This window comes from Ixodes scapularis, unplaced genomic scaffold, assembly GCF_016920785.2.
Source record: "Ixodes scapularis isolate PalLabHiFi unplaced genomic scaffold, ASM1692078v2 PGA_scaffold8__174_contigs__length_109621045, whole genome shotgun sequence".
Lineage (NCBI taxonomy): Eukaryota > Metazoa > Arthropoda > Arachnida > Ixodida > Ixodidae > Ixodes > Ixodes scapularis.
Genome location: NW_024609883.1, coordinates 11,152,167 through 11,178,368, shown reverse-complemented (window position 1 = coordinate 11,178,368; position 26,202 = coordinate 11,152,167). Strand labels below are relative to the sequence as shown.

General features: G+C 45.6%; 2 protein-coding genes and 1 pseudogene across 2 annotated transcripts; 2 read left to right on the top strand and 1 right to left on the bottom strand.

Annotated features, from left to right (window-relative positions):
* The first annotated feature begins 8,143 nt into the window (after positions 1–8,143).
* On the top strand, positions 8,144–10,648 carry LOC115326308 (putative nuclease HARBI1). The gene is made up of 3 exons (XM_040207472.3): positions 8,144–8,471; positions 9,300–9,621; positions 10,645–10,648. The coding sequence occupies exons 1-3, from the start codon at positions 8,144–8,146 to the stop codon at positions 10,646–10,648; spliced, it is 654 nt and encodes a 217-aa protein (XP_040063406.3).
* A 379-nt stretch (positions 10,649–11,027) lies between these two features.
* LOC120837857 lies at positions 11,028–13,016 on the bottom strand. The gene is made up of 4 exons (XM_040499861.2): positions 12,881–13,016; positions 12,764–12,795; positions 11,821–12,000; positions 11,028–11,215 (listed from the first exon to the last, which is right to left on the bottom strand). Exons 1-4 carry the CDS (start codon positions 12,958–12,960, stop codon positions 11,028–11,030), a joined length of 480 nt encoding a protein of 159 aa, XP_040355795.1. The 5' UTR covers positions 12,961–13,016.
* Positions 13,017–14,962: 1,946 nt separating this feature from the next.
* Positions 14,963–16,596, top strand: LOC115326315 (annotated as a pseudogene).
* Positions 16,597–26,202: the final 9,606 nt, after the last annotated feature.

Genomic DNA, 26,202 nt, shown 5'->3' with positions numbered 1-26,202 from the left:
TCGCTTATATATAATTCAGTTAAGAACAGGAACATACAAGTAATAGTCTTGCCACATTAATTATGTCCTTTGCGCACGTCACTGTGGAGGGTTTTAATATCTGCCTGAAGAGGGAGTAGTTTCGGAATGGGTCTCTATTGCAAGTATCTCGTGCCCAAAAAAGGCTACAGGAATTGCTCGGTCAATTTTCAAAGTTCGAGTTATGAACCGGTTCGAACCGGCTCGCGCTTATTAGAACCGGTAACCGGAGTGATATTATGTGCGCTACCCTAAACCGGAACCGAACCGGAACAAGATATAATGCTACTGAACCCGAACCCGAACCGAACCGAAATAGTGACTGGTTCGACACCCTGATTTAATCATAATAGTCTTTCCAAAAAGATTTCGTTCTGTTTTCTTTTTACCATATGAAAAACTCTGACATCGTTATCAAGACTAACAAAGAGTCAAACACTGAATGTAATACGAAGTCCTATGCGTCACGCGTTGCTTTAAAAAACACACACACTTCAGCTGTCTAACTAGGATTCCGTCTCTGGGTTTTTGTAGTGAGAACAGCGCTTTCTAATTTTTATGTTTTGTGAACATAATGAAAAAATTTGATTTATTCTGTTATGCTTCTGCTGTGAATAATGTTAAAGCAATTAATCAACTAAATATTTAAAAAAAAACCATTAAAAGGCCTACAGTTCATTGTTTCACATGAGAATTATCTGAGCGAGAAAGGTAGCGAGAACGCCCAAATATCAGCACTGACTTTTTCAACAAATACAACATATTAATTACGTTACCTTTAAAGGGATACTGAGATCTCCAAAGTATTTCGAAGTGCCTGGATCAAACTCGTATGTCACAAAATAAAATTTCCGCGAACAACTACTCTCACTAAATAATTACGATGTAAGACAGATCTCGAGATATGAAAGAATCCGAAATTAAGATCTATACCGAGAAATTAAATCCAAAACATGGGTTAGTTTCGGTTTCGCTCCAGACTTAAAACATGCCTCCTGGCGTAAATATTGTGCTAAACATCGTTCTTCTTAACTTAAATGCAACATGTTTACTAAATTAGGTTATATTCTGCAAGATAATTGTGCCGGTGCAGTTTTTGTGTGTTTACTGGCAATTTTAGTGACTCCTTGCAGAAGTGGCGAGGTTGGGTATTGTATTGCATTGTATTTTATTGCACTTTTATTGTACAGTGCCGCCCGGTGTGCAGGTATTCAGGGAAAGGCAGTGCGCCCATACACGTTTTGTGCCCCTGACACCGACCGGGCGCGAGCGTAGCGCAGTCACGAATCACGCTACGAGAGTTTCGGTTTTGAGGCGTCATCAGCGCAAGCCTGCATGTGGGTGTACATGGTGTACATTGCTAAAAAGAAGGCAATAACGCTGCGTTCTTGCTTTCTCTGGGAGTCGTCGTTTCGTGCGCAAAAACGAATGCAACGGTTGCTGAGCCTTCACCAGAAAAGAGAATAATAATATTGTAAATATGCATGTTCTCCGATTTGAGTCACTTGACGTCAGCTTTGCATGAAAGTGTGCTTCCCATACTCGCAACATCTCGTTTTTAACGTTTAAAATGCCTGTTTCTGGTGTTAGGACACACACGAACGTTTCGGAATTTGTACGGAAAGTGAATGTCGGATGTGCAACGTCGAGCATTATAGTTCTGTGTTTAGTTTCATGCAGATACATGAAAATCGCGAAATAACACTAATTGAAAAAGCAACATTATTTTGTTTTCGCACAAACAATACTTGTGAGCCGAAAACAGAATTGTTATAACTGCGAGGAGTGCTTTAAAGTAATTGTCGGCCAATGTCTCAATGTTTCAGAATGCACCGCATCATTTGTCACTTGCGCAGTGGACTGCATAAATTACTGGTCGATCTTCTATTCTTGAGGCAGAAAATATTCAAGAGAACCACACTCGCTCACAAACGCACAGTTACCGTGTACCGTGTTCCCTACCCACACCGCACCGTAACCGCTGGTTGTACTACACTGCACGATGGTAACCGCACGACTGCACGGCGTCCATTTGCAATCAAAGGCTCCGTTGGCTCCGTCGCGTTCTCGCGCGTGCGCAGACATTTGCCGAATTTTTGCCGAATCTTTGCCGAACTTTCCTGCAAAAGTTCACTTTGCCGAATCTGAAGTTCGGCAGATTCGGTCCATCACTACCTTTAACGCACCCGTAACCCCCCCCCCCCCCCCCCCCTCTCCCCTCAGCCACATTCTAGGTCTGCCCCCTCCGGGAAAATGGAAACACTATGTCTCCGGGAAGGATTATGGAGCTCGCCACTTTTTGCCCTAGGTAATTGAGTATAATTTACACAAACCATTAATTGCGTAACTTACAAAACACTATGACAGGAGTGGTTTAATTCTAACAAATTGACTATAAATATAAATAAAACTAAGTATATTGTTTTCGTTCAAATAAAAATACCAACAGTTTCAAAATTTGCATAGGAAATTCAATCCTGGAAGAAGTTAGTTCATTTAAATATCTAGGAGTAACATTAGTTTCTCATCTTCATTGGCAACAGCACTTTATAAACACATGTAAAAAGTTAACGTACACTTGTTATGCCTTACTGAAGGCGAGACAATGCTTTGACACTCCCACGATGAAACTTATATATTTTGCTATATTTCATAGTCATTTAACACATTGTATTGAGGCCCGGGGCATAACTTATGACACTTACCTTACCATAACCTAAAACACTTACATTAATCAAATTACAGAAGATAGCCCTCAGAATCTAGACATACTCCCACTATTCAAAATCGTCACGTATCATATTTCATCGACTTCACATTTCTTTATATATAAGATTGCTTGCTTAATAAAAATATGTTAAAATCAAACAATCCACTGCCAGCGAACATCTCCAAACACATTTGGTCACTTTTACATACCACAATCTCGTAACATATACGGCAAGCAACTGATGCAATCATGCGAAACTAAAATCTGGAACACTTTACCATCTTCAGTCACCCATTCATACAACTTTAACAGCGCTTTAAAATACTATATTGTTCTTAATAGAACATATCTCCCACCATCCTGAAACTCAATCGCATATTTTATTGAATAATAATTTATTAGGGGCGAAGCTCCTTAGGGGCTAGCCATGTCCGTATGTCCGTCCGCCGTCCGGCGTGCCCCTGCTCGTAAGTTCAGCAGCGCGAGCAAGAAACAAAAAATGAAAAAAACGTCCGGCGTGCCCCTGCTCGCGAGTTCAGCAGCGAGAGCAAGAAAAAAAAATTTAAAAAAAGATGAAAAGAAAAAAAGAAAAAAAGAAAAAGAAGAAAAAAAATAGGGGGCTCTGAGATGTCATCCCATCTGGCTTCTTATAAAAAGAAAAATACGAAAACCACACATTCTTCTACTGATTTAATGAAAACGGCACCACCAGCACTACCTATGACCAAAATCAGTATCAAGAATAAGAAGAAAAAAAAAGACTAGGGGGTTCTGAGTTGCCAGGAGAAAGAAGAAGCTACCGACAAGATCGGACGCGATTTTCTGAGCTCCCCGAACAAAATGACCAGCACCGAGCTGCCAAATTCGGGCTCATTATTCGGCCTTCCTCGAGGGGTTTTCTCACCAGGAGGACCAGAAGAAAGGCCCACTATTTCGAGCAACGTTCCAGCCACCGATGTAAGCGGTCAGCCCGAAGCCATGGACACGAAGATTGCGAGCAACGCCGAAACCGCCCCTATCGAGGCGGGACCGGCAAGTCTTGCCACTCCGACACTGAAAAAGCCAACAATGGAGTGCCCCGCCGTTGTATGCTTCGGTGAGCCCTCCACGATTCCAAACACGGCTTTTTCAGTTGAACAAGCTGTAAGGTCCCTTCTCGCGAGTATCCCGAGGGAGAACCTTTTAGACATATTCAAGGACATACTTGGAGAAACCCATGAAATTGTGCCAACCAAAGCGAAGAAGAAGAAATCGGCTTCAAAGAAAGCTCCAATAAACCCTCTAGGTACAAAACAAACGCAAGAAGCGCCGGCCGCAGCCGGCACCACGCCCATACCAGACACAGCGCCGCATGCAGTGGAGAACAAGCGCGCCAGTTCGATACCTGCGGGGACACTCGCACCACCACCGAACGCGGTCAGCGAGATGCCGCCTGCTACACGAGAGGAACCTGAGGACACGGTTGGTTGGACCCAGGTGACGTATAAGAAGAAAAGGAAACGGGTCCGAGGGGACCCGACACAGCAAACTTCCGAGGAAGTCAAGTCAACCCGGCGCTGGCAGTACGAGTATAAGATCCGTTTGACGCGTTCACAAATCTCGATCAAGCCCCTACTTCCACTACTCAAAATGCACCTCACGGGCACTCACATCTCCACGGCCTTCACAATGCATCTCATAGAAAAGGCTAACACGATTTCGGTCCGCACAGATTCGAAAGAGTTAGCCGAGACTCTTGAGAAGATCACAGAGATTGGCACTGAAGAGAAAGGCAAGATACCCATACAAGTCTTCAGGACTTATGGGAGTACACACAGCAAGGGTGTCATTTATGACATATATCCCAAGGAAGAGGACCCGCAAGACGACGTCCTCAATTCGGAAATTGAGTCAGAAAAGCCTCACGTGGTAGCCGCTCGAAGACTAGGCAAGTCAAACACGGCGGTCCTCACGTTCGATGGAGAGAAAACGCCTCGATCTGTTCTTTACGGCAAGAGGTACATGCGGGTATTCCCGTTCAAACCGAAAGCAGTAACCTGCGGGCACTGCCACCGTCTAGGACACAAGTTCGATATATGCCCGAATACGGCAGTGTGCCCTATACGCGGAACCGACCATCCAAGACCAACGGACCCGACCCAGGGACCTGGATGTACCGACATTACACCCTACTGCCAGGGATGTAAAAAGAAGGGCCACCTCGGAACCGACCGCAAATGCCCCACGTGGCAGGAAACCAACAAAAGGATGCGGAAAGACATCAAGAGTTTCAGAGAACAGCACAAGCTGCAACAGCAACAACAGGAGATAGGAAATAGACCAGTCAAGACCCCGGTACCGCCCGGTGAGAACCTGTGGGCCAATAAGGTCAAGCAGGGTCTCTCGCCACCACCGCTACCATCGCCAACGGCAGAAGCACAAGAATTGCGCAACACGTGCAACTTCCTCAAGGCAGAGCTAAACAGACTCAACACCATCGTTCAGTCTCTACAGGAGGAAAACAAGAAGTATAAAGAATACGCCAATCATCAACGGGCACTCGCAGCCCAATTCTTTATGGAAAAATGATTAAGGTACTCCAGTGGAACTGTCAGGGGCTTCGCAAACGGGCGGCGGAGCTTCGGATACGACTCCTGGACAAGCCCGATGAACGTCCCGACGTAATGCTACTTCAGGAAACTAACACGTCAAGCATCAACTTTAGCGGCTACACAGCCTACTCCAGCCCATCAATCACATCCAAGCGCCCAGGTTACTCGGCTTCTCCACCGGGAAAAGCTATTGTCTACGCAAGGAGCGACTGGTATCAACACCAGGTCGACCTTACTCCATACTGTGATGAACACCAAGAAGTGGTTGCAGTTCGCGCAACGGTTCAGCAGACGAACCACATTTTTGTGTCCATCTACTAGAGACCGCTTAGAGACAAGACGCATACAAGAAACCACGGATGGATCGCTCATCTGCACGATGTATACCCCCGAGAGCAGAAGCACTACGGCGGAGACTTCAACCTCCAACACCAAACGTGGGGCTACGCACAGTCTTCGAACGGAGCGGAAGATCTAATAGGTGAGATGCAAACATTTCGTTTGCAATTGGCAAACAAGAAAGGAACCAAGACAAGACTGGGAGGAGCCGGACAGAAGGACACGACACCAGATCTATCATGGACGACAAATCAGTACATACAGCATCAAAAATAGAAGTGTCTCCCAGACCCATGGGGCAGCGATCACTTCCCCATTATCTTCGAGTTCTCGCCCACAAAGAAGGTAAAGAACATGACGAAGAAACGAGTGGCCAAGACCGTTCACTGGGACAGGTTCAGGGACGTCCTTAGGGAAGACAAATCAGAAGAGTCCAGCTTCGAGAGCCTCCTCAACAGCGCCCTGCAGGCAGCCACAATCAAGACGAACGTTGAAGAAGACGCTCCTAACCCTGATATTTTCCTTCTCAACCTCTGGGCCAAGCGACTGCAAGCGGTGCAGAAGTACCGAAAGGGGCAAAAAACCCCACTAGGCAGGCAAGCTATTACTAGAGCGACGGTGGAAGCAAAGGTGTACGCCCAAAAACTAGACTCACGCCGCTGGCTAGATTACAGCGCTTCACTTTCCGACAAGACCTCGATGACGAAGCTCTGGGCTACGAGTCGAGCCTTGCTCGGAAAAAAGAAGACTAAAGGAGCGACGCAGACACTAGCTCTCAAACTGAACAAGTCTGAGGAACAGTTGGCCAGAATGTCGGGAGATCTCAGGCCAGATTCACGAAGCGAACTTACGAACAAAAAAGTACTTACGACAAAACCTGAGAACAAATCCGAATTCACGAAACGAAATGTTCGTAACTTTTGCGTGGTTTACGAACGAATCCTACGACAGCCTCCGAGCTGTCTTACGAACTTTTCTTCCAACATGGCTACCTATATCGGTTGGTTGATGCGCCTCGACGGACAGAGGACTTTGAGGCGCGAGCGGGTGTTCCGCCCTCGGATTACGGTGAACGACGTGCCGGAGCACATTTTAGAACGATACTACCGCCTGCCGAAGGAGGCCGTGCTTCGGCTGTGCGACGTGGTCGCCTCAACTCTTCGTCGGCCGACAAAGCGGAGTTGTGCACTGCCGGTCGACGTGCAGGTGCTGGTGGCGCTACGCTTTTACGCGAGCGGTAGCTTCCAATCCGTGGTAGGCGAGGTGGGACACCTGAGCCAGGCGAGTACCTCACGAATCGCCAACAACGTGAGCCAGGCCCTCGTCCTGATAGCCGGGGAGGCGATTTGCTTCCCAACGTCACGGCGAGCAGCGTCCCTCACTTCGATCGGTGAGTATACTACGGCGTTAGCAAAGGCGTTATTCCGCCGGCGCAAACGTAACCGATTGCGAGCATATTAGTCGCTGTTCTACAAACGCGCTAAATATAATAGCATGACGGGAGTGCGTATGCCTACCGTCACTTGATATCAATCCAGATGCCAAGTCCACCGCCGCTCATGTGTACGCGCAGACACTAAAAAATATCTATCTTGACTACCAAAGCAAATAGCTGAACCGCATGTAAACGATTTAGCGAGCGATGAGACGAGCGACGGAGAATTCTCACCGCCGCTCGTCGGGTCGTTCTGTTTTTGTTTTCTAGAAATGTAGCTCATCGCCTTGGTCGCTTGCTCCCGTCTCTTTGATCTAGTGTGCTCCGTCGCGTGACTGACCAAGCGCGGACTACGAAGAACAAACACGACAGGACAGTGCTGTTATTGAAGCATTGTCCTGTCGTGTTTGTTCTTCATAGTCCGGGTTTTCTGAGCTGTTTTTCCAATCAGGTATTACAAGTCCACTGAGCACAGAGTCCTGTGCATACAAGAAACGAGACTGCCTTTCTCGAGCATGCCAGTTTTTGCATTATTACTTAGGGGCATATCACGAGGTTGTATACACCATTTATGGCACTAATAGTTTTCACATGCTGAGCATGCAATTATACCTTGTCTCAGCATAACTTGATAACGAGCGAATGCTACGGCTTTCTTCAGCCAACCTAAGCAACAATGCGAAGCATACAATTCCTCTTCATGGGAGGAGTACCGATACATTGTCACATGCCTCGCACCGGGCTGCCCTTGTAGCTCCTAGGCAAAGCGCCTTCCTGCAGATGCCCAGGTGGCGGGTTGGCTAAGGTCCCTGCAATATCTCGGAGGCTTATTGCACAGAAGGAGGCGTGCCATTAGCCAAAGTTTTGTTTGCATATCAAAAGATCCCCAGGTGGCCAGAATGGACTCTCAGTACTCCACTGGGCCGTGTCAGATGCCCTTCATTGGTTTGGCATGTAAACCCTCAAATTTACATGCCCGCACCGACATTGTGATTGGCTTGCTAAGGTCACGGCATTATCTATTCACCATGTTGTGGTGAAATCAAGTGTATGAGGATTACGGTTGTATCATACTTGCATGTCTGTTTTCTTTTAACTCATTCTACAGGTTTCCTCGGGATCGCTGGCTTCCCACGGGTGCTCGGCTGCATAGACGGCACCCATGTGGCCATCAAGGTGTCCAAGGAGGACAAACCAGTTTACCTCAACCGCAAGGGATACACTTCGATTAACGTCCAGGCTGTGTGTGATGCCAACAACGTAGTGACCCAGCTGACTGTCAAGTGGCCTGGCAGCACCCACGACAGTTTTATGTGGAGGAATTGTGACCTCTATGAGAAGTTCTGTGCTGGCACTGCCCCTGATGGCTGGCTGCTTGGTAAGTTTCTACTGAAAGGGTGCAGTAGAACATTGCTGCACACAAAGAAAACCTAATATAAAGGCAACAATTTGCACTATGACTGTAAGAGACATCGTCCAGTAGTCTTAAATTTTTGGGAATGTGCTCCGAAAGCAGTAATGATCAAAATGCATTTCTTTGCAGTTTTGTTTTGTATTGACAATTCAAGATTGCAGCGCCACACTATACTTGGCTTGCACCGATGTCACTACAGACACCATGTTGATGGCCACAAACACTATTCTCTCTCAGTGGTGGCCACAAATACTGCCTTCTCTTTCTCTTTCCGTTCTGGATAAGTGGGTAAGGGGGAGGATTGCTTTTGTGTGTGAAGTTCGGGGTAAAAGGTAATTCCTGAGGGGGACAAAGGCGAGTTTGAGGGGAACCTCATCTATAGTCGGTGACAGGTCAAGAATGAAGCGGAAGTTCCTCCCACCTCTTTCCACTCTAGTAAAGTGAACGCCAGAGAGGAGGTGACCTTCTCTCTACCGTTCGCTCCGCTGAAGTGGAAAGGGGTGGGAGGAGCTTCCACTCCGTTCTTGACCTGTCACCGGCTGTAGGTCATGATGCCTCAGCGAGCCAACAGGATGTAGTGGTCGGAACGACTCCCAGTGTGGTCTCGTGACGTCACATGCAAGCCACATATATATGTATATGTGGCATGTATACACAAGTATTTATTGCAGAAACCATGGCCACATATATATGTATATGTGCCATGTATACACAACTATTTATTGCAGAAACCATGACAGTCAAATGTGGTGACATGAAATTACTATTCAAGCCTGTCTTTGCATAATGCAGGGGATGCTGGCTACTCCGTGCAGCCCTGGCTAATGACCCCAATCAGGGCACCGAAGGATGAACCGGAGGAAGAGTACAACGAGGCGCTGACGAAGACCCGACAGGTCATTGAGCGAACGTTTGGACTCCTCAAGTCCAGATTCAGGTGCCTGGACAAATCTGGAGGAGTACTCCAGTACAAGCCTCAGATCTGCTGCCGCATCACTGTGGCCTGCGTAGTTTTACACAACTACTGCATGCGCCACCATGTGTCCTTCAACGAACCACTAGGTAATATAATAGGCCCTTTCCACAATTTAAGCGCTCCTGGCAGCAAGGCAGTGTATTTGGGGTTTCAAAAGACCAATCTCACTGTCGAAATGCGCTATGCCACTACTTCCGCAGTGCGTAAAGGAAAATTTAGTTTTGTGTACGCATGGCATTGCAAAGCACCAGATGGCACACACAGCGGTCTCTCACTGTGAGCTAGTTATGGCGATGTCACTTATGCAGAGGGTTTTGTGAGCTCGGTCTATTGGTCAACTACTGTTCACGGCATTGTGTTGCAACCAAATGCATTGCTTGCATTACTCAAATATGCAGAAATGTATAAAGCTGTAGGCATTGCTGAACACGGTACACCAGCAAACTGGAAATTTGTGCCTATTGTGTCCGCAGCGAAAAAAGAATCAGCAACGACTGGGAAAGTAGGAAGATCATGGTACATTATTGCTCAGGAAAGCTAATTGTTATATTCTTCTTTCATTGTATACGACATACACTGTCGTTTCAGTCATTCAGAATGCGATGAACGTTAAGTGTCTGAACCAGGCCTCGTGTAAACAAGCAAGCTCGGCGTTTGGACATAGCGGTTGTCACAGCACATGTTGGCTTCGTTGCAGATAACCAACTTAGCCAGCAAAGTATGACTGCAAGCCTGGGGTTTTTAATTTGCACTAAAATGTTCATCTAGATTGAAACGGGCAGAGGTGGGGATCAACCCCACGATTCTAAGATTCTGAACAGATAAATGTGCAGAATCCCCAATGATTGCACATATCAGGCACTATTCAGTCACCCGACATCCACAGCTCTCAAAAATAATCTCGCATGGGAACAAAAGCATACGGAAATGGAATAATCCCTATCTATGAGTGTGCATTTTGTCTGAGCTTTGGAAAGCTATCTGCTAAAAGTGCTAAAAGCAAGGTACCCTTGAAGTGCTCACGAGAATGAAGCCATTTCTTTCTTTGTTTACCAGCTAACAGAGTTTGTGTAGTTGGGTGCCAGCTAACACGTTATACACAATTGACATTCCGAGTTAATATAACTAGGAAAGCTTTAATGGTTCTTTTTTTGTTTGCAGTTGAATTATCCGAGGACGAGGAGGAAGAGGAGGAGGAGGAGGAGGAGGAGGAGGAGGAGGACGACGACGACGACGACGACGATAGTGTTCAACCCACGGCAACAGCAAGAACTCGTAGGGCACGGCCCATGGCAGTGGGTGCATCTGTGAGAGATGCACTTGTTCGCCATGCTTTCACTTAGAAGGACAGTGAGGTTGTTCTGAATTTTTTTTTATAATGTGCGTTCTTGAAGATTTTGGGTCACACATGTGACAATGGTATAATAAAGTTCCCCCAGTGTCATGTGCTTTGCTCTGGCATTGTTATCAGCTCACTGGGCCATTAGAGTCCGCTGTTATGCAAGATACTATGTTGATATGGGGCGTAGTACATCGTTTATTCCTCAGGAAGACTTGTCGTCAAAGTGTACACCATATTTGTGCGCCTTCAGCGGCACCAATTGCTGCTGCGTCACTAGGAGCTGCTGCTGCGTTGCCAGCAGGCCCTGCTGTGCACTGACCAGCAAGTCAAGCTTCTCCAATATTGCCCTTTGTGACTTCAAGATGTCGTGGCCAACCTCGTCGTTGCTGCCTGATGGGGTCGAATAAGGATGAAAGTTTTGTTAACAGAATGCACACATGTACGTGACAGGTACGCATACGGCACATTGATACTTTTGCCCTATGTTGCAGGTGAAGAAAACCAGACTCTGAAATGCAAAAAAAGTCTACATTTTTATATAAGCTTTACCAAAACATTCGGTACTGGAGAAAATGAGACCTCAGCATGGCATATTTATTGGAACTGTTTTTGTTTACGTTCAGCTCTTCAGTTTGGTTTGCTTGTTGCCACCATAGACACATGCCCAAGCCCATCACCTGAGGCGATTGAGGGCTGACATCATTTGTCTAATGTAATGTAAATGGCACCCGACACTTCGTTGCCATGATGGTGACAAACCAGGCTGCAGATCAAACTAGACCTCACCGGCAACATGGGGTCGAAGGTACCAACATGCCCTACTGACCTTCAAAATATTGTCTCGTCTTTTTTTGTTTCAGAATTTCTGAGAATAGCTTTCCTCGAGAAGTGGTCATGTTTAAGAATGAAAACATAGAACAGGAATAACCATCCACCTCTCCTAGCAAAGCTCATTTGCAGTGCGGCACGTTAAATTTGTACTGTTCGACACTCACTCTGTCGAATCGTTGCGGGAGTGGTGGCAGGTCTCTCCGCAGTTGAGGCACTTGCAGCCCTCGCAGCTGCAGCTCTTACCGCTGCAGGCCGGGCTGACCCAGGTCGCGCCGATCCTGGTCTTGCTGAGGCAGGCCGTGAGGCCGTGGCACACGCTGCTGGGTTTTCACCTCTGTTGGGGCCTTTGAAGTAGACAAAATATGATTGGCCCATTATATGCTCTGAGACTACCCTGTAATGACCGAAGCGCCACTGAGACACTACCTTAAACAACCAAACCATTCTATAACGCGTCTGAATGAGGTTAAGTGGAATCGTGACCTCGGTGTTTAACAGTGCACACCAGCAAAGTAGGGTTTTCTGGCATTTAGTGTTATTTAATATGTTGACAGAATGCCCAAACGCATTATCCTCAATATGCTCTCTCTCCCTAAACCAAAATATCCTTTTCCTTCGCTACTCTCTCCAAACCAAAATATCCTTTTCCTTCGCTACTCTCTCCAAACCTAAATATCCTCCTCCCTCTTTCCTTTCTCTCCCTGTAAGCCCAAGGGAGGAAGAACTTAGTTTGTAACTTGGGTTTACATTGGATGTAATGCCATGTGAGACTTAAAATAACTGGAAACGACTTCAACAACACTGTTAGACTAAAAAAAGTAATCTTTTGTTGCCACTGACAATGCTCTATATTGTACAGAAAGCTATTAAAAAGGTGTTCGACAAGTCCGAATGCCACATTTTTTCTTAGTATAATGGTATGAAATAGTACCATATTATCAAGTTATTTGTGACTAGACTTTCAGATACATTAATTTCCTTTTGGAGGGCCAGACCTCAAACACTGCTCTGAATTTAATTACACGCTAACCGTACTATACATTTCACATGCTAAATACAAACATTTATACATCAACACTTGACCTTATTGTGGTTCATAATACTCACTCTGGTTGGAAAGGTCCCCCATATCCCCCAAGCTGTAATTGGAAGAGACAAGAGCACCTTTAACAATCATTTGCACCTGTATATGTCACTCCCTCACTGATCAAAATAAGAACTGACTTTGAGTGCACGGGCCAACCTTGGTCTGGAGCGCTGCTGGGTCCCGCTCCCGGATCCGCGACGAAAGCTGAGAGTACCATGATTATGTCAGGATTTTGTAACAAGCTGAAATATTGCGAACTTACATATGGGTGAAATAAACACCGAGCCGCGGTCGGCGCAACTGCTTGGGGTGGTTCCCGAGCGTCTAGAAAGTTGAAAAGCAAATAGGATGACACTCAAGACGACGCAGTTTTCGATGGCTCCTAATGCCCGCAATGAGTGTCAATCGCACAGTGAAGCCTAGAAGTGCGGTAACGGAACGAATAATATTCCTTCCCGCAGCCGCGCGCTTGAACGCCAGCACCTCGGGCATTGATGAGCATTTAGCACTTACCAGACTGGCGTGCTGGGCGCACACCTATATCGAAGGCCCCTTCTATGCCCACGAGGGCATTTTCACTAAGGAGGCCTATGACGCGCTCCTCAGCCTCCGTCAAATCGGGTTCTCCCGGGCCGCCTCCCGTGGCGTTTTGGCTGCGCCGGACTGCAGCTCCTATGAATTGCGACAAGCTGGAATCACAGTGAGCTCCACACTACATACGTAAGTTAAGAGCGTAGAAATCGACCTTACCGCGGATTTTGTTGGCACTCTTGTAGTCGGCCCACTTTTTTTTTACGTCGGCGACCTCACGTCGGATCCCTGACACCGCGAATAGCGTCGCCGTGATGCGTTCCCACGCCCGCCGCTTGGCTTGGGAGCCGTGCGGGCCGTCTCCCTTCGCTTCGATTGCTCTCTTATTTTTTTCATATCCGTCCACCAAGGCGGTGATCTCGGACTCAGTAAAATTTGGCATCCGCAACTTCTTTGGTGCCGACATCGTGGAAGAGCGTAGCAGACAGCCTCTGTTTTGTGTCTGGCGCACGTGCTCTGCAGCCCGCCGTGAAAACGAGCTCTCTGATTGGCTGATCAGGTTGTTGTAGACGCTGTTGTCATAGCAACAGCCCGCTCTCGCTGTTGGCGAGACACCGGAAGTCGTCGTTTGCCCGCGAGAGAATTTCGCTTTCCTCCTCTCACTTAAGAACGCGTTCGTGAATACCGATTTCTCCTCTTCTTACGATGTTCTTAACTTACGAACTTCTTAGCTAAGTTGTCGTAGCCTAAGAAGCTCTTCGTGAATCTGGCCTCTCTTCTTTCCTCAACCTGACCTAACCGGCTGCGCCCCCCCTTACTATCAAGAAATTCTGGCTCCCGATCACGAGATGGACCGTCTCTTTACGCGCGGAGAACTCGAGTGTGCCTTGAATCAAGGGAAGTTGCACACGGCACCGGGATCAGACAAAATCACTATGGCTATGCTACGAAACCACCCAGACAACACGAAAGAACAACTCCTAGACATGATCAACCAGATCTGGGAAACTGGCAAACTTCCCCAGCAGTGGAAGCACTCCCTCGTCATTCCAATTCCCAAGCCGGGCAAAGACAAAGGTGCACTCTCCAGCTACAGGCCAATCTCTCTAACGTCATGCACATGCAAGTTGATGGAACGAATGGTACTTGCAAGAATCGTATGGCATCTGGAATCTACGGACGCCTTCCACCCCGCCCAGACAGGGTTTCGACCGAGTCTCGGAACGCAAGAAAGCCTCACCCTCATATCGGCTGACGTAATACGAAACATCAACCCCAACCGCGCAACCATCAGAACAATTGTGGCGATTGATGTCAAGAAAGCTTTTGACTCGGTCCCACACGCATCAGTCATCAACGAAGCCCGAAGACTCGGCATAGTCGGAAGGCCGCTGAACTTTGTCAAGAACTTCCTTGAAGGGAGAACGTTCTCGGTACGCTGCGGCTCGCACGACAGCGAACCGAGAGTGAACCGAGTCGGAGTCCCACAAGGCTCCGTGCTGTCACCAACGCTCTTTAATATCGCGATGGCAGCCCTGCCTCACGAACTTGCAAAGATCCCCAACTTGGGCTTCACCGTGTACGCGGATGACGTCTCGATATGGACCAAGAACGACGACATTGCAAGACAGCAAGACACTCTACAAGCGGGCCTAGATACAATCGAAGCCCACCTATGCAGAGTGAAAATGCAAGCCTCTCCGGAGAAAACCAACTACACCGTAATCGCACCGAAAAGACACCATCTCGCCAAGATTGCAGAACAACTAAACCTCGTTCTTGCAGGCAAGCGAATCGAGCCATCCACGTCTGTCAAGATATTAGGGATCACTATTGAGGAGACCGGTAAGGCAGACATCTGGCTACAGGACACACTTAAACATTGCAACTCTGCCCTTAATGCCATTCGGCGCATCTGTAGCGCAAGGGGTGGAGCGTCAGAAGAAATTGCCAGAAGAATGGTCAAAGCTTTAGTAGTTTCGCGTGTCTGCTGCGGGGCTCGACACTACTGGCTGACCAAGGCGCAATGGCAGAAGCTCGAAGCTCTGAACAACCAAGCAAAAAGAATAATCACGGGCCTGCACAAGTTCTGCCCCCTGGGCAAGCTGAACGAACACGCTCAGATTAACTCCCTACACGAAACCGTTGTTGCCCGCACGGTCGCACACGGGGAGAGACTTAAGCACACACGACAAGGGAGAAGGATCCTGGAACTCCTATTGAGATGTACCGGAGACCTACCCAAGCTACCACAGGAACTCCCGCCATGGGAAGATCACGCAGAAATCACAGACAACAAGCCAAGCACGCGGAAGGGCGACAAAAAGCAACAAGACCGCCTCGCTAGGGCACACATCAAGATGACGGAGGCGTGGGAAGAAGGAACGAACGGGATCGTGGCTGCATACACGGACACTGCTTCGATAGACGGCCCAGTCACTCTAAAGACCGCGGCTGTTATCTTTCCAACACTAGGCACAAGCGCAACCAAGAACCTTCCAGCCCGCACCTCGGTGAAAGGGGGAGAACTTGCAGCAGTCGCCTTGCCCTCGAGACGGCCCTTGCATTACCTGAACCACCACCAGAGCATCTCCGGATATTTACGGACTCTCAGGAAGTGGTAAAAGAATGCAGAAAATCAAGAAGCCCTAGCGCAGACGTGCGTAATATCAAGAAACTCGCCTCACTGCTACTAGCAAGAGGCACGACTACGAGAATAGCCTGGATTCCAGCACACGCAGGAATACCCGGCAACGAAGAGGTGCATCGACTCGCCCGCACGTCCCTTCTCGCTCCCCGTGACCGAGACGATACACCTTCACTGCAAGACCACGACCACGGCTACGCTCCCGTCCGCGATCGGGCACCGGCTAGTCGAGCACGAAAGGAAGACTGCAACGATGGAGGGTACGATCCAGGAGAGGAACGTGCCCAAATCAAGCAAGAATACCAATCAACACTCTGGGAGAAACTTCCCCCAACACCAAACCCTCCTCTGCCAACAGGGTTTGGAAGAAGGGCCAAGGTCCTCCTGACCAGGATCAGAACAGACACAACATTAACACCAGCGCGCATAGCATCTTGGAGCCGCGGGAAGAGATCCGGCACCTGCACCAAGTGCAATATGGGTGCCAAGGCGGACACTTTTCACTTGTTGTGGGAATGCCCCAAATACAAGATCACCAGGTCGAAGCACCGACCGAGTAACGTCGCCTCTCTGGAAGGTTGGACACACCCGCCAGGCGAAGAGGACAACAAGAGAAGCATCCTCCGAAGTCTCATAGATTTCATCTACGAGGCGAACCTGGATATCTTTATTTAGCCTAGTTTAATTATTTCTTCTTTTTTTTTGCCAGCGTCCAGACCTTGCAGCCGCCGACGCACTCCCCCATCCCTTACCCTTATTTTATGGCCAATAAACGCTTTCTGAACTGAACTGAGTTGCCATCCCATCTGGCTTCTTATAAAAAGAAAAAGAAGAAAACTGCATATTCTTCTACTGACTTAATGAAAACGGCACCACCAGCACTACCTATGACCAAAATCAGTATCAAGAAAAAGAAGAAAAAAAAAGAGTAGGGGGTTCTGAGTTGCCATCCCATCTGGCTTTTTATAAAAAGAAAAAGAAGAAAACCGCATATTCTTCTACTGACAAAAAAAACGACGACGACGAGTCAGAACAGTAGGTGACTTTTCTGATCACTTCCTTCATATCAACTGAAGTAATCGTATAATTTATTCGCGTACTAACTACAACTGCGGCACTTCATATTTACAATCCTTCGCCCCACGCCCTGAGCGCGTGTGGGGCTTTTGGCTCTTCAACACCATGCAAAACACCGAGCTGAACGATCACGGAACACACTCGTCAGAGTACGTCATATAACATTCTTACTCTGCTGAACCGAGCAACCCAAATGACGTTCCTATGGATTCTAGAGCTGCAGACCTTCTTCCTTCATCACTTTCACAAGGCAGTGAAGCGTCATTGACACCCGGCCAAGGCACACCTCGTGGTACCGACGACGACATGGAAGAATCTGCAATAGCTCAAAGATCTGAGCACGACCGCTACACACTGGTAACATCGAGAAAGCGTCCCAAACCAAGCGAATCACCGCCTAAGGCTCCACAAGTAGGACCAACTGTCATATTTGTACCAGCGAACCACACAGATTCCCTCACCAAACTTAGCATCATGAGAGTTTCCTCCGAGCTGGAAAACCACTGCCCAGAAAGCATCCAGATGATACGCCCAAACAACCGACTGAACTTGATCGCAGTAGACACCAGAAACGCACAGGCTACTCGATCGCTTCTAAAACTAACATCTCTGTGCGGAGTCACTGTGAAGTCGTACGAGCCCGGACCCCGCGATGGAGCCGTCGGCGTCATCAAGGGTGTTGGCGACGACGTTGATGATGCTCTCCTAAAAGCTGGGCTAACCTTGGAGATACCCGTGGTCCACGCCAGAAGACTAGGTAAATCTCAAGTAGTCAGGATCCTTTTTAATGGCCCAAAAATGCCCAAGTACGTGCTGCTCTCACGGGTCAGGTACCAAGTTTTGGATTTCGAAGAGCGCCCCTTGCAGTGCGCCAACTGTGGCCGTTTTGGCCACAAGACTGTGGTCTGTACGAAGAATCAGATGTGCAGTCGATGTGGAGGCAGCCACAGTCGAGCGAGCTGCGACGCTTCTCCCCTGTGTGTTAACTGCGGCAGTGAACATGATGCCCTTGTAGCTTCCTGTCCCAAACAAGTTTAACAAAGAGAACTTGCCAAGAACAAAGGAAGATTTCAGAACAACGATCAGAGCAGCCACAAATACACGCCAGAAGTGGGGCCACCTCCAGAGATTTTAAGGCCCCTACAACCACTCAAACAAGCCAGCAAGGAAACTGCCATCCAGCACCCTGCTGCTCAAGCAATGACACCCAATCTTGAGCCCCGCAAGGAAAGGGGGCCTCCACAGTGTAGCTATAGAGACGCTCTAAAAAATGTGCAGGACAAGAAACATCCACCTACGCCCCCACGTAGCACCCCAACTGCAGCAATGCAATCAAATACACAAGAACATACTAAGGTAAACAAAGACCGAACAACAAATGAGCCCTCTACTCATAACGCTAAACAAGAAGCAGGGTCATTTTGTAGGACAGCAATTAATGTCGTAATTGATTATGTTCGCCGCTTACTTAATGACAGCCAATCAGAGTGGGCGAAAGTTTTACTTAAACTGGTCGACTTCGCACTTCCGTACATCTACACCTTGGTAATGTAGACCCATTTGAAGTTATTCTAAATGCAGCGACTATTTTCCAGTGGAATGCTAATGGACTTAAATCAAGGCTTGGAGATCTAAGACAGTTCACGTGGAAACACCAATTTCCTTTAATTACAATATCAGAGTCTGGAATTCCAGACAAAAATGCCATAAAGCTTTCAGGATATACCTTCGTTACCTCACAAAGGTCAAATGGGGTGAGCAGAGTTTTAATAGGCGTAAGAAAAGATTTAAGTTACATAGAACATGAAGTGGCACCTCATGACACAAATGAATATGCTTGCATAACAGTTAAAAGTAAATCGCGCAAGCTTACGTTGATATCACCGTACATACAACCAAGAGCAACATTCGATACCCAACGGCTAGAAAGGCTTATTCAAGACACTCCTTCCCCTCATATACTTTGCGGAGACTTTAATGCACATCACGAGCTTTGGGGTGGCACCCGAAATGATAAACGGGGTAACACGATTAGCGAACTCACCTCAAAATTAAATCTGGTGCTACTCAATGACGGAAGCCCCACGTTCTATAGAGGAACAACGGTGAGCAGTGCTCTCGATCTGAGTTTTGTCTCTTCAAGCTTTCTTCAAAACGTTTCATGGACTACAGATCTCGAAACTCGAGGTAGTGATCATTATCCTATTCTTCTCACAGTTCGTGATTTTGCCGGTTGTAAGACATCCAACGCCCTTTCATATACTGACTGGAACCTTTTTTCAGAACTAGCAGGGAAATGTATAACAGCAGCAACAACAAACGAGGAGTTTGCACCGTCTATTGCTCACTGCCTAAAACTGTCGACAAAACAGATACATGTACATTTCCATTGTACTGACATTGATGCTGAATATGAAAGATTGCGAGCTATTCGAAGACGAGCTGAACGGAAAGCAAGAAGAACAAAAACTTTAGAGGATTCTCGTGCAGCTCGGAAGGCACAAAAAAAGGTTCACCGCTATTTAGACGCTCTTAGCCGTCGTCGATGGCGCGAATTCTGCAACTCTCTTGACACTGCGAAAGGTCTATCTCATGCATGGAGGGTCGTGAGAGGCCTGAAGACTCGAGCGCAACAACGCCACCCATTCAGAGCATTAAGTCTGTACTACGGATGCTCAGACATTGAAATCGCTGAAGCTTTTTGCAAGCAAGTTACACAATTATATCACCCACAACTTAAAGATCAACCATTCCAAAATCCTGCGCCCCTAACACGTGATGCTTCCTTAGACCTTCCGCTCACATTAAATGAACTAAACTACGCTTTACAAGATATCAAAAAGCACACTTCCCCTGGCCCACACGGGGTCACTTATTCTGCGTTGGCCTGTTTAAACGAATCTGCAAGACTTAGACTCCTGGAATATTATAATACATCATTCCTCACGGGCACACTTCCCACAGAGTGGAAGCAGGCAAACATGGTCCCCATCCTTAAACCCGGTCGGTCTCCTCTCGACCTTGGATCATTCAGACCCATTGCACTCACTAGCTGCATATGTAAGGTCATGGAACGCATGATACTCGCAAGAATGTCATGGTTTCTCGAGAACAGATCATTATATCCAAAGGAGACGGCTGGCTTCAGAGCAGGACGCTCAACTGTAGACAACGTCATTGAACTTATCAGCTCTATCGAACAAGGCCTGCATGAACGCAAGATAACGTCGGCCGTTTTTCTAGACATAGAGAAAGCATTTGACTCAATTGACCATCACTGTATCCTAAACGCCATGAAAAATCAAGGTTTTGGAGGTAGAATATTCAACTGTGTTCAAAACTACTTAAGTGAACGTACGGTTTTTATGGAAACGATTGAGGGCCGAACAACCTTACATAACGTAAAAAGAGGAGTACCACAAGGGGGAGCCCTGAGTCCGCTGCTTTTTAATCTCGCGCTCTTCGACTTACCCCGTCAGGTTTCTAAAGACGTCCGCCTTTCAATATATGCTGACGATATTTGCTTATGGGCCACCAATGCAGATCGCTTTGTCACTCAAAGAAAACTCCATAAATCACTCATAAAAATCAGTAATTTTCTTAATCGTTGTGGTATGAGCCTGTCGGTCGAGAAGACGGTAGCCATCGCCTTTACTCGAATGTCGATGAAGCGATTTCCTATCGTCTTTGGTGGACGAGTAATTCCATTTGTTCTAAAACACAAATTTCTCGGTTTTACAATAGACAAACACCTAGGCTGGAATCACCATACAAAAGAACTAAAATCCAAGCTGGCCTCAGCCGGCAACGTGCTACGCTTCCTGACTGGCACCACGTGGGGAAAATCCTCTAAATCTATGCTAATGCTGCAAACGTATTTAATTAATAGCCTTCTCAGATATAGCTTGCCACTTTTAACTAACATATGTGTATCGGGCACAAAAATCATTGAGGCAGAGCTTTGTAAGTCCCTCAGGATATGCCTGGGTGTACCCCCGGGCACATCAAGTATCGGCACTATTGCCGAAGCAAGGGCATTGCCTCTAGCGATTATGGCAAAACAAGAAGCATTATGTATTCACTTGAGACACAAATTACAACACCGTCAACATCGCTTGTCAGACATAACAAATCTGCGACCAATGTCAAGTTTTGGCAGAATATTATTTATATGTAACAGCAACGTTCCAAACTATGCTGAATTCCATGCAGTCCCAAGATGCCCCCCCTGGACTCTAGCCGTACCCCACGTAATAATAATAATAATAATAATAATAATAATAATAAGTTTATTCACAAAGAAAGCATACATACAATATACTTAGTCTCACAAAAGCACTTGCGTGCTTGTGCGTGAGTACTTACAGTCCAGCATGGGATGAATTTAACAAATCGGAATTATGTAAAACTAAATTGATACACTGATTGGAGTCCTTTTTATGCGGAACTCAACAGAAGTGAAAGAAAACAAATGGTTCATCGCCTTAACAGTATACAAGCACAAACTTTTAGGCCAGTAAGCATGAAACGAAATTACCTATTTTTATACAATATTAGTAATGATTTACATAGACTTTGTAATACCACAAATGACACAGAATAATAAACTCTAGCTTTTAAAATCATGGCAATACAAACAGTCGCGAATAGAACAACAGTGAATGCAGGCGTGCAAAAGGAATGCGAAAATATATTAGGAACGTGAAGAAAGAAAAAAAGAAAAAAAGGCATGGGTCTGGGAGCTCTCTATTCTTCTCCTGGCGTACTGCACCATTTACGCATTTCTTTTTTCACCTGTGCTAAGGATTGCAAATTAAGTAAACCATCGGGAAGATTATTAAAATATGTTGGTACATAATACTCCCTCGACCTTTTCCCATAATTAGTGTATATTCTTGGTATGTGAAATCTCTCTGTGTGCCTTAGTTGTTTTTCTTTAGCGGATGGTATTTTGAAATCGTGTGTGAAATAATATTTCGTGAGGACCATGAATTTATGCAGGTCATTCACTGTTAGCAATTGGAGTTCTGACAGCTGTTCTTGAAACGAAAGACTTTCTAAGTGTGTACCATACGTCATGTTTTGTATCATTTTTTTAATTAGGTTATTTATTTTCTGTAGTTTGTATTTGGATGAAAGTGCATATATGTGGATACCATATCTTAGTTTTGATTCACCTAACATCTGATAAATCAATCGCCTTAGATTAATACTTGCAGAACTTCGGAGTTTATAGAGGTATGAAGAAATTATTCGCAGGTGTTTGAGTAGGTAGTCAATATGATGATTCCAAGATAAATACTCATCAAAGTGTATACCAAGGTACCTAGTTTCACTGGCGTAAGGTAGTGGTAAGCAAGAACATTGTCTACATTCCGATGAATGCAAAAAGATGGGTTGATTAAGGTTAATTCGTTTCTGGTGAGTTCGAAAGCACACGAGGTTCGATTTATCATTGTTCACAAAAATATAGTTTTTTGAAAACCAACTCACAATTTGTTTGATGTCATCCTGTAAAATAGAAACGGCAGTATTATAATCTTCGTGTGTAATAACCAAGGCTGTGTCATCAGCGTATTGATACATTTTTGATTTCAAAGGAAGCAAAGATAGATCGTTCACATATATGTTAAACAGCATGGGACCCAATACCGAACCCTGAGGCACACCAGAGTTCAGGTGCGCAGTAGAACTTGTGCTATTTCCTATTCGAACTCGTTGGGTTCTTTCAGTGAAGTGACCTTTAAAAAATGTACGGAAATGCCCTCTGAAACCAATTTTATCTAGTTTCTCAATTAAAAGTGAGTGATCTATTGTATCAAAGGCCTTTGTCAGGTCTAAAAACAGCGTAAGTACTATTTTGTTATTATCAATTTGTTCATTAATGAAGTCTGTTATCTCCTCCAGTAGAAGTATCGTGCCTCTTTGTTGCCGGAATCCATACTGGCAGTTGCTTATTAGTGAGAATTTGTCACAAAACGAAGTCATGACTTGTAAAACAATTTTTTCCATTATCTGAGAAATTGCCGGCAACAACGCGATGGGCCTGTAATTAGCAATATCTTTCTTGTTTCCTTTCTTATAAATTGGCCGTACTATTGAAACTTTTAACTTACTGGGTATATTTCCTGTAGACAACATACCATTTATTATAGCAAGCAGAACGCGTTTTAAACAGTCTATGTTATGTTTTATATCTCTAAATCTTATTTCATCAAATCCTGCTGGCTTTGTTATAGACATATTGTTAACTATGTATTCTAGATCTGATTCTGTCATTTGGGGCAAGTACGCCGAAACAGTTGAATTCCCTAATAGCTTAGCTGTTCCTACCATGCTGTTTACTTGGTTACGCAAGTCTTGTATCTTTGTGATGAAGGTGTTATTAAACTCATTGCTCAGCTTATCAAAGTCAGTTGCACCGAAAGTTTTTTGTATACATGCATCTATATTATCTTTAGGGGGTCTGCCAATTATTTGATTTACGATATTCCATGTTTCTCTTAAGTTCTTCCCGCACTGCCGGAGTTGCGTCATATGAAATCTCTTTTTAGCAAGTCTAATTTTCGCAGTGAGGTTGTTTCGTACTCGTCTGAATTCTTCTTTTAATTTTATGTCATGCGGATTTTGCTTACACCTATTCCATAATTTGTTTTTTTTCAACACTCATTTCAAGTATTTCTTTATCGATCCAATTATTTCCAGGTTTCCTCGGCTTTAGCTTTATTGTTCTAGTAGACTGTTTGTATATATTTTTAAATGTTTCAACTAACGCATCATAGAGAGTGATGTGATCCAGATGAAGCAAAGCATTCCAGTTATATCTTTGAATAATGTCATCTACTTTCTTATTGTCAATGATTTGTTTACGTTCGTTTTTCCCTTTCACGGTCGTATGCTCTTCGTTTATTATCCTAAGCGCAACAAAATAATGATCTGCTACCTTTTGTTTAATAGTTCCCCCTAGAAATTTTAAGTTACTCAACCTTACTATCACATGATCAATGCACGATCTGGTAATTGTATGCCCTAGGTACTCTTCCCTTGTGTAATCGTTAATTTATTTATTTATTTATTTATTTAGATACCTTAAGGACCCCCTTGGGGGTATTACATAAGGGGTGGGTACAGAGCGTAAAACAAAAGGGTAGAAAACACGCCAAAAACAACTCGCGTACAAAGAGCAAAAACACACAAATGTGAAAGGCAAACTGTACACATATAGATGGTTCGTACAAACCTAAAGTGGGGAGTCTAGCAAGCGTTTCTTAAATTCTATCGGGTCATGAGTGATGATGACGTTCTCGGGAAGATCGTTCCAATCAATGGCAGTGCGTGAAAAAAATGAATTCTGGAAGGTGACGGTTCTTGCTTTGGGGCGTCTTACGCCGAGGTTATGTCCCGTACGACGAAGCCGGTATTCTGAAGATATGATGTATGATGACCGGAGGCACTGACTGTAGTAAAATTTGTGAAAAAGAGATAGCCTAGCAAGTTTACGACGGACAGAAAGGACAGGGAGGTTTGCACGGATTTTAAGATTAGTTACGCTAGAAAAGGAAGAATAATCTGAGTAGATAAAACGTACTGCACGATTCTGGAGTGATTCGAGGTTATTGATGAGATAGGCCTGATGCGGGTCCCAGATGGCAGATGCGTACTCCAATTTAGGACGGACAAGGGATGAGTAGGCAAGCAGCTTTAGGTGAGGAGGGGCTAGCTTAAGGTTACGTTTTAAGAAGCCTAGTGAGCGATTAGCAGTGGAGATAACGTGACTGATATGAGTAGCCCAGGAAAGATCAGATGAGAGGTGGACTCCGAGATACTTATAGGAAAGGCTTTTCTGCAGAGGTACGTTATTAAGTGAGTAGGAAAACACGGAGGGGCTTACACGACGTGTAAATGACACGAGCTGGCATTTCTGGACGTTAAGAGACATCTGCCATTCTTCGCACCACGCTTGAATTCGTATGAGGTCATCTTGAATGAGTTGGTGGTCCGAAGGGTTAGTTACTTGGTGGTAGATGACGCAATCGTCAGCGAAGAGGCGAATATGCGACGTGATTGATACGGGTAGGTCGTTAATGTATATTAGAAATAGGAGTGGTCCAAGGACCGATCCCTGAGGAACGCCTGAGGTGACTTCGGCAATAGAGGATGATGACTGGTTAACGGTAACGAATTGATGTCTATGCGTAAGAAAGCTAATGATCCAGTTCAAAATCGCGGGGTCTAAGTTAAGTTGATTAAGCTTGTATATGAGACGTCTGTGAGGGACCTTATCAAAAGCTTTAGCAAAGTCTAGAAAGATGGCGTCAGTTTGAATGTTAGAGTCGAGGTTAACATGCAGGTCATGGACGAAAGACGCGAGTTGAGTTTCACAGGAGAAGTTTTTTCGGAAGCCGTGTTGGGCGGAATGGATATAGTTGTTTTCTAACAAGTGATGAATGATTTTGGAGTAGATGATATGTTCCATTATTTTACACGACACGCTTGTTAGGGAGATGGGACGGTAGTTAGAAGGGGAGCATTTGTTTCCGTTTTTGTAGATTGGGACGATCTTCCCAACTTTCCAGTCGTATGGCAAGGAACCAGTAGAAAGTGACTGTGCAAAAAGCTTTGCCAATATTACGCTAGATATATCTTTAGTATTTTTCAACACTTTTACATTTATTTCGTCAATACCGGCTGATGAAGAAATCTTAAGGGTGTCGATGATTTTCACAATGCCAGCCGGTTCAAACGTGATCCCATCCATGGATGTAGGAAAGGCAGGAGGAACCATAGAAAACATATCATTGCACTCTTGTGTGAACACTGAACAAAAAACATCATTGAATTTTCCTGCACATTCGTCATCAGGAACCAAAGAGTCATCGTCGTTTTTAAGATTGATTACTATTTCAGGTTTAGGATTAACGACATTCCAAAACTTTTTTGGGTTGCTCTGCAGCATGCATGGGAGATCAACATTAAAAAACGCTCGTTTTTGTGTTCTGATTGCGCTTCTGAATTGTCTGTCGGAACTATAGAACTTATCCCAGTCCGAGCTGCGCTCCGTGGTTTTGGCTTTACGAAAGAGTCTCTTTTTTTTCGTGCTTAAACGTTTCAGGGTAACATTAAACCATGGAGCAGAAGCGCTTTCGAAAAATGTCACAGTTGGGATAAAGCTTTCAGCTAGTTGTTGCATTTTAGATTTGTACA

What these genes read in the sequence shown, in the direction of transcription:
- LOC115326308 (XM_040207472.3), top strand. Translation starts at nt 8,144, where the DNA reads ATGAGGATTACGGTTGTATCATACTTGCATGTCTGTTTTCTTTTAACT. An exon ending in CCCTGATGGCTGGCTGCTTG is followed by an intron (nt 8,472 to 9,299) that starts GTAAGTTTCTAC and finishes TGCATAATGCAG; the next exon opens with GGGATGCTGGCTACTCCGTG.
- LOC120837857 (XM_040499861.2), bottom strand. Translation starts at nt 12,960, where the DNA reads ATGGTACTCTCAGCTTTCGTCGCGGATCCGGGAGCGGGACCCAGCAGC. An exon ending in GGTTGGCCCGTGCACTCAAA is followed by an intron (nt 12,796 to 12,880) that starts GTCAGTTCTTAT and finishes TTCCAATTACAG; the next exon opens with CTTGGGGGATATGGGGGACC. An exon ending in GGGGGACCTTTCCAACCAGA is followed by an intron (nt 12,001 to 12,763) that starts GTGAGTATTATG and finishes TCTACTTCAAAG; the next exon opens with GCCCCAACAGAGGTGAAAAC.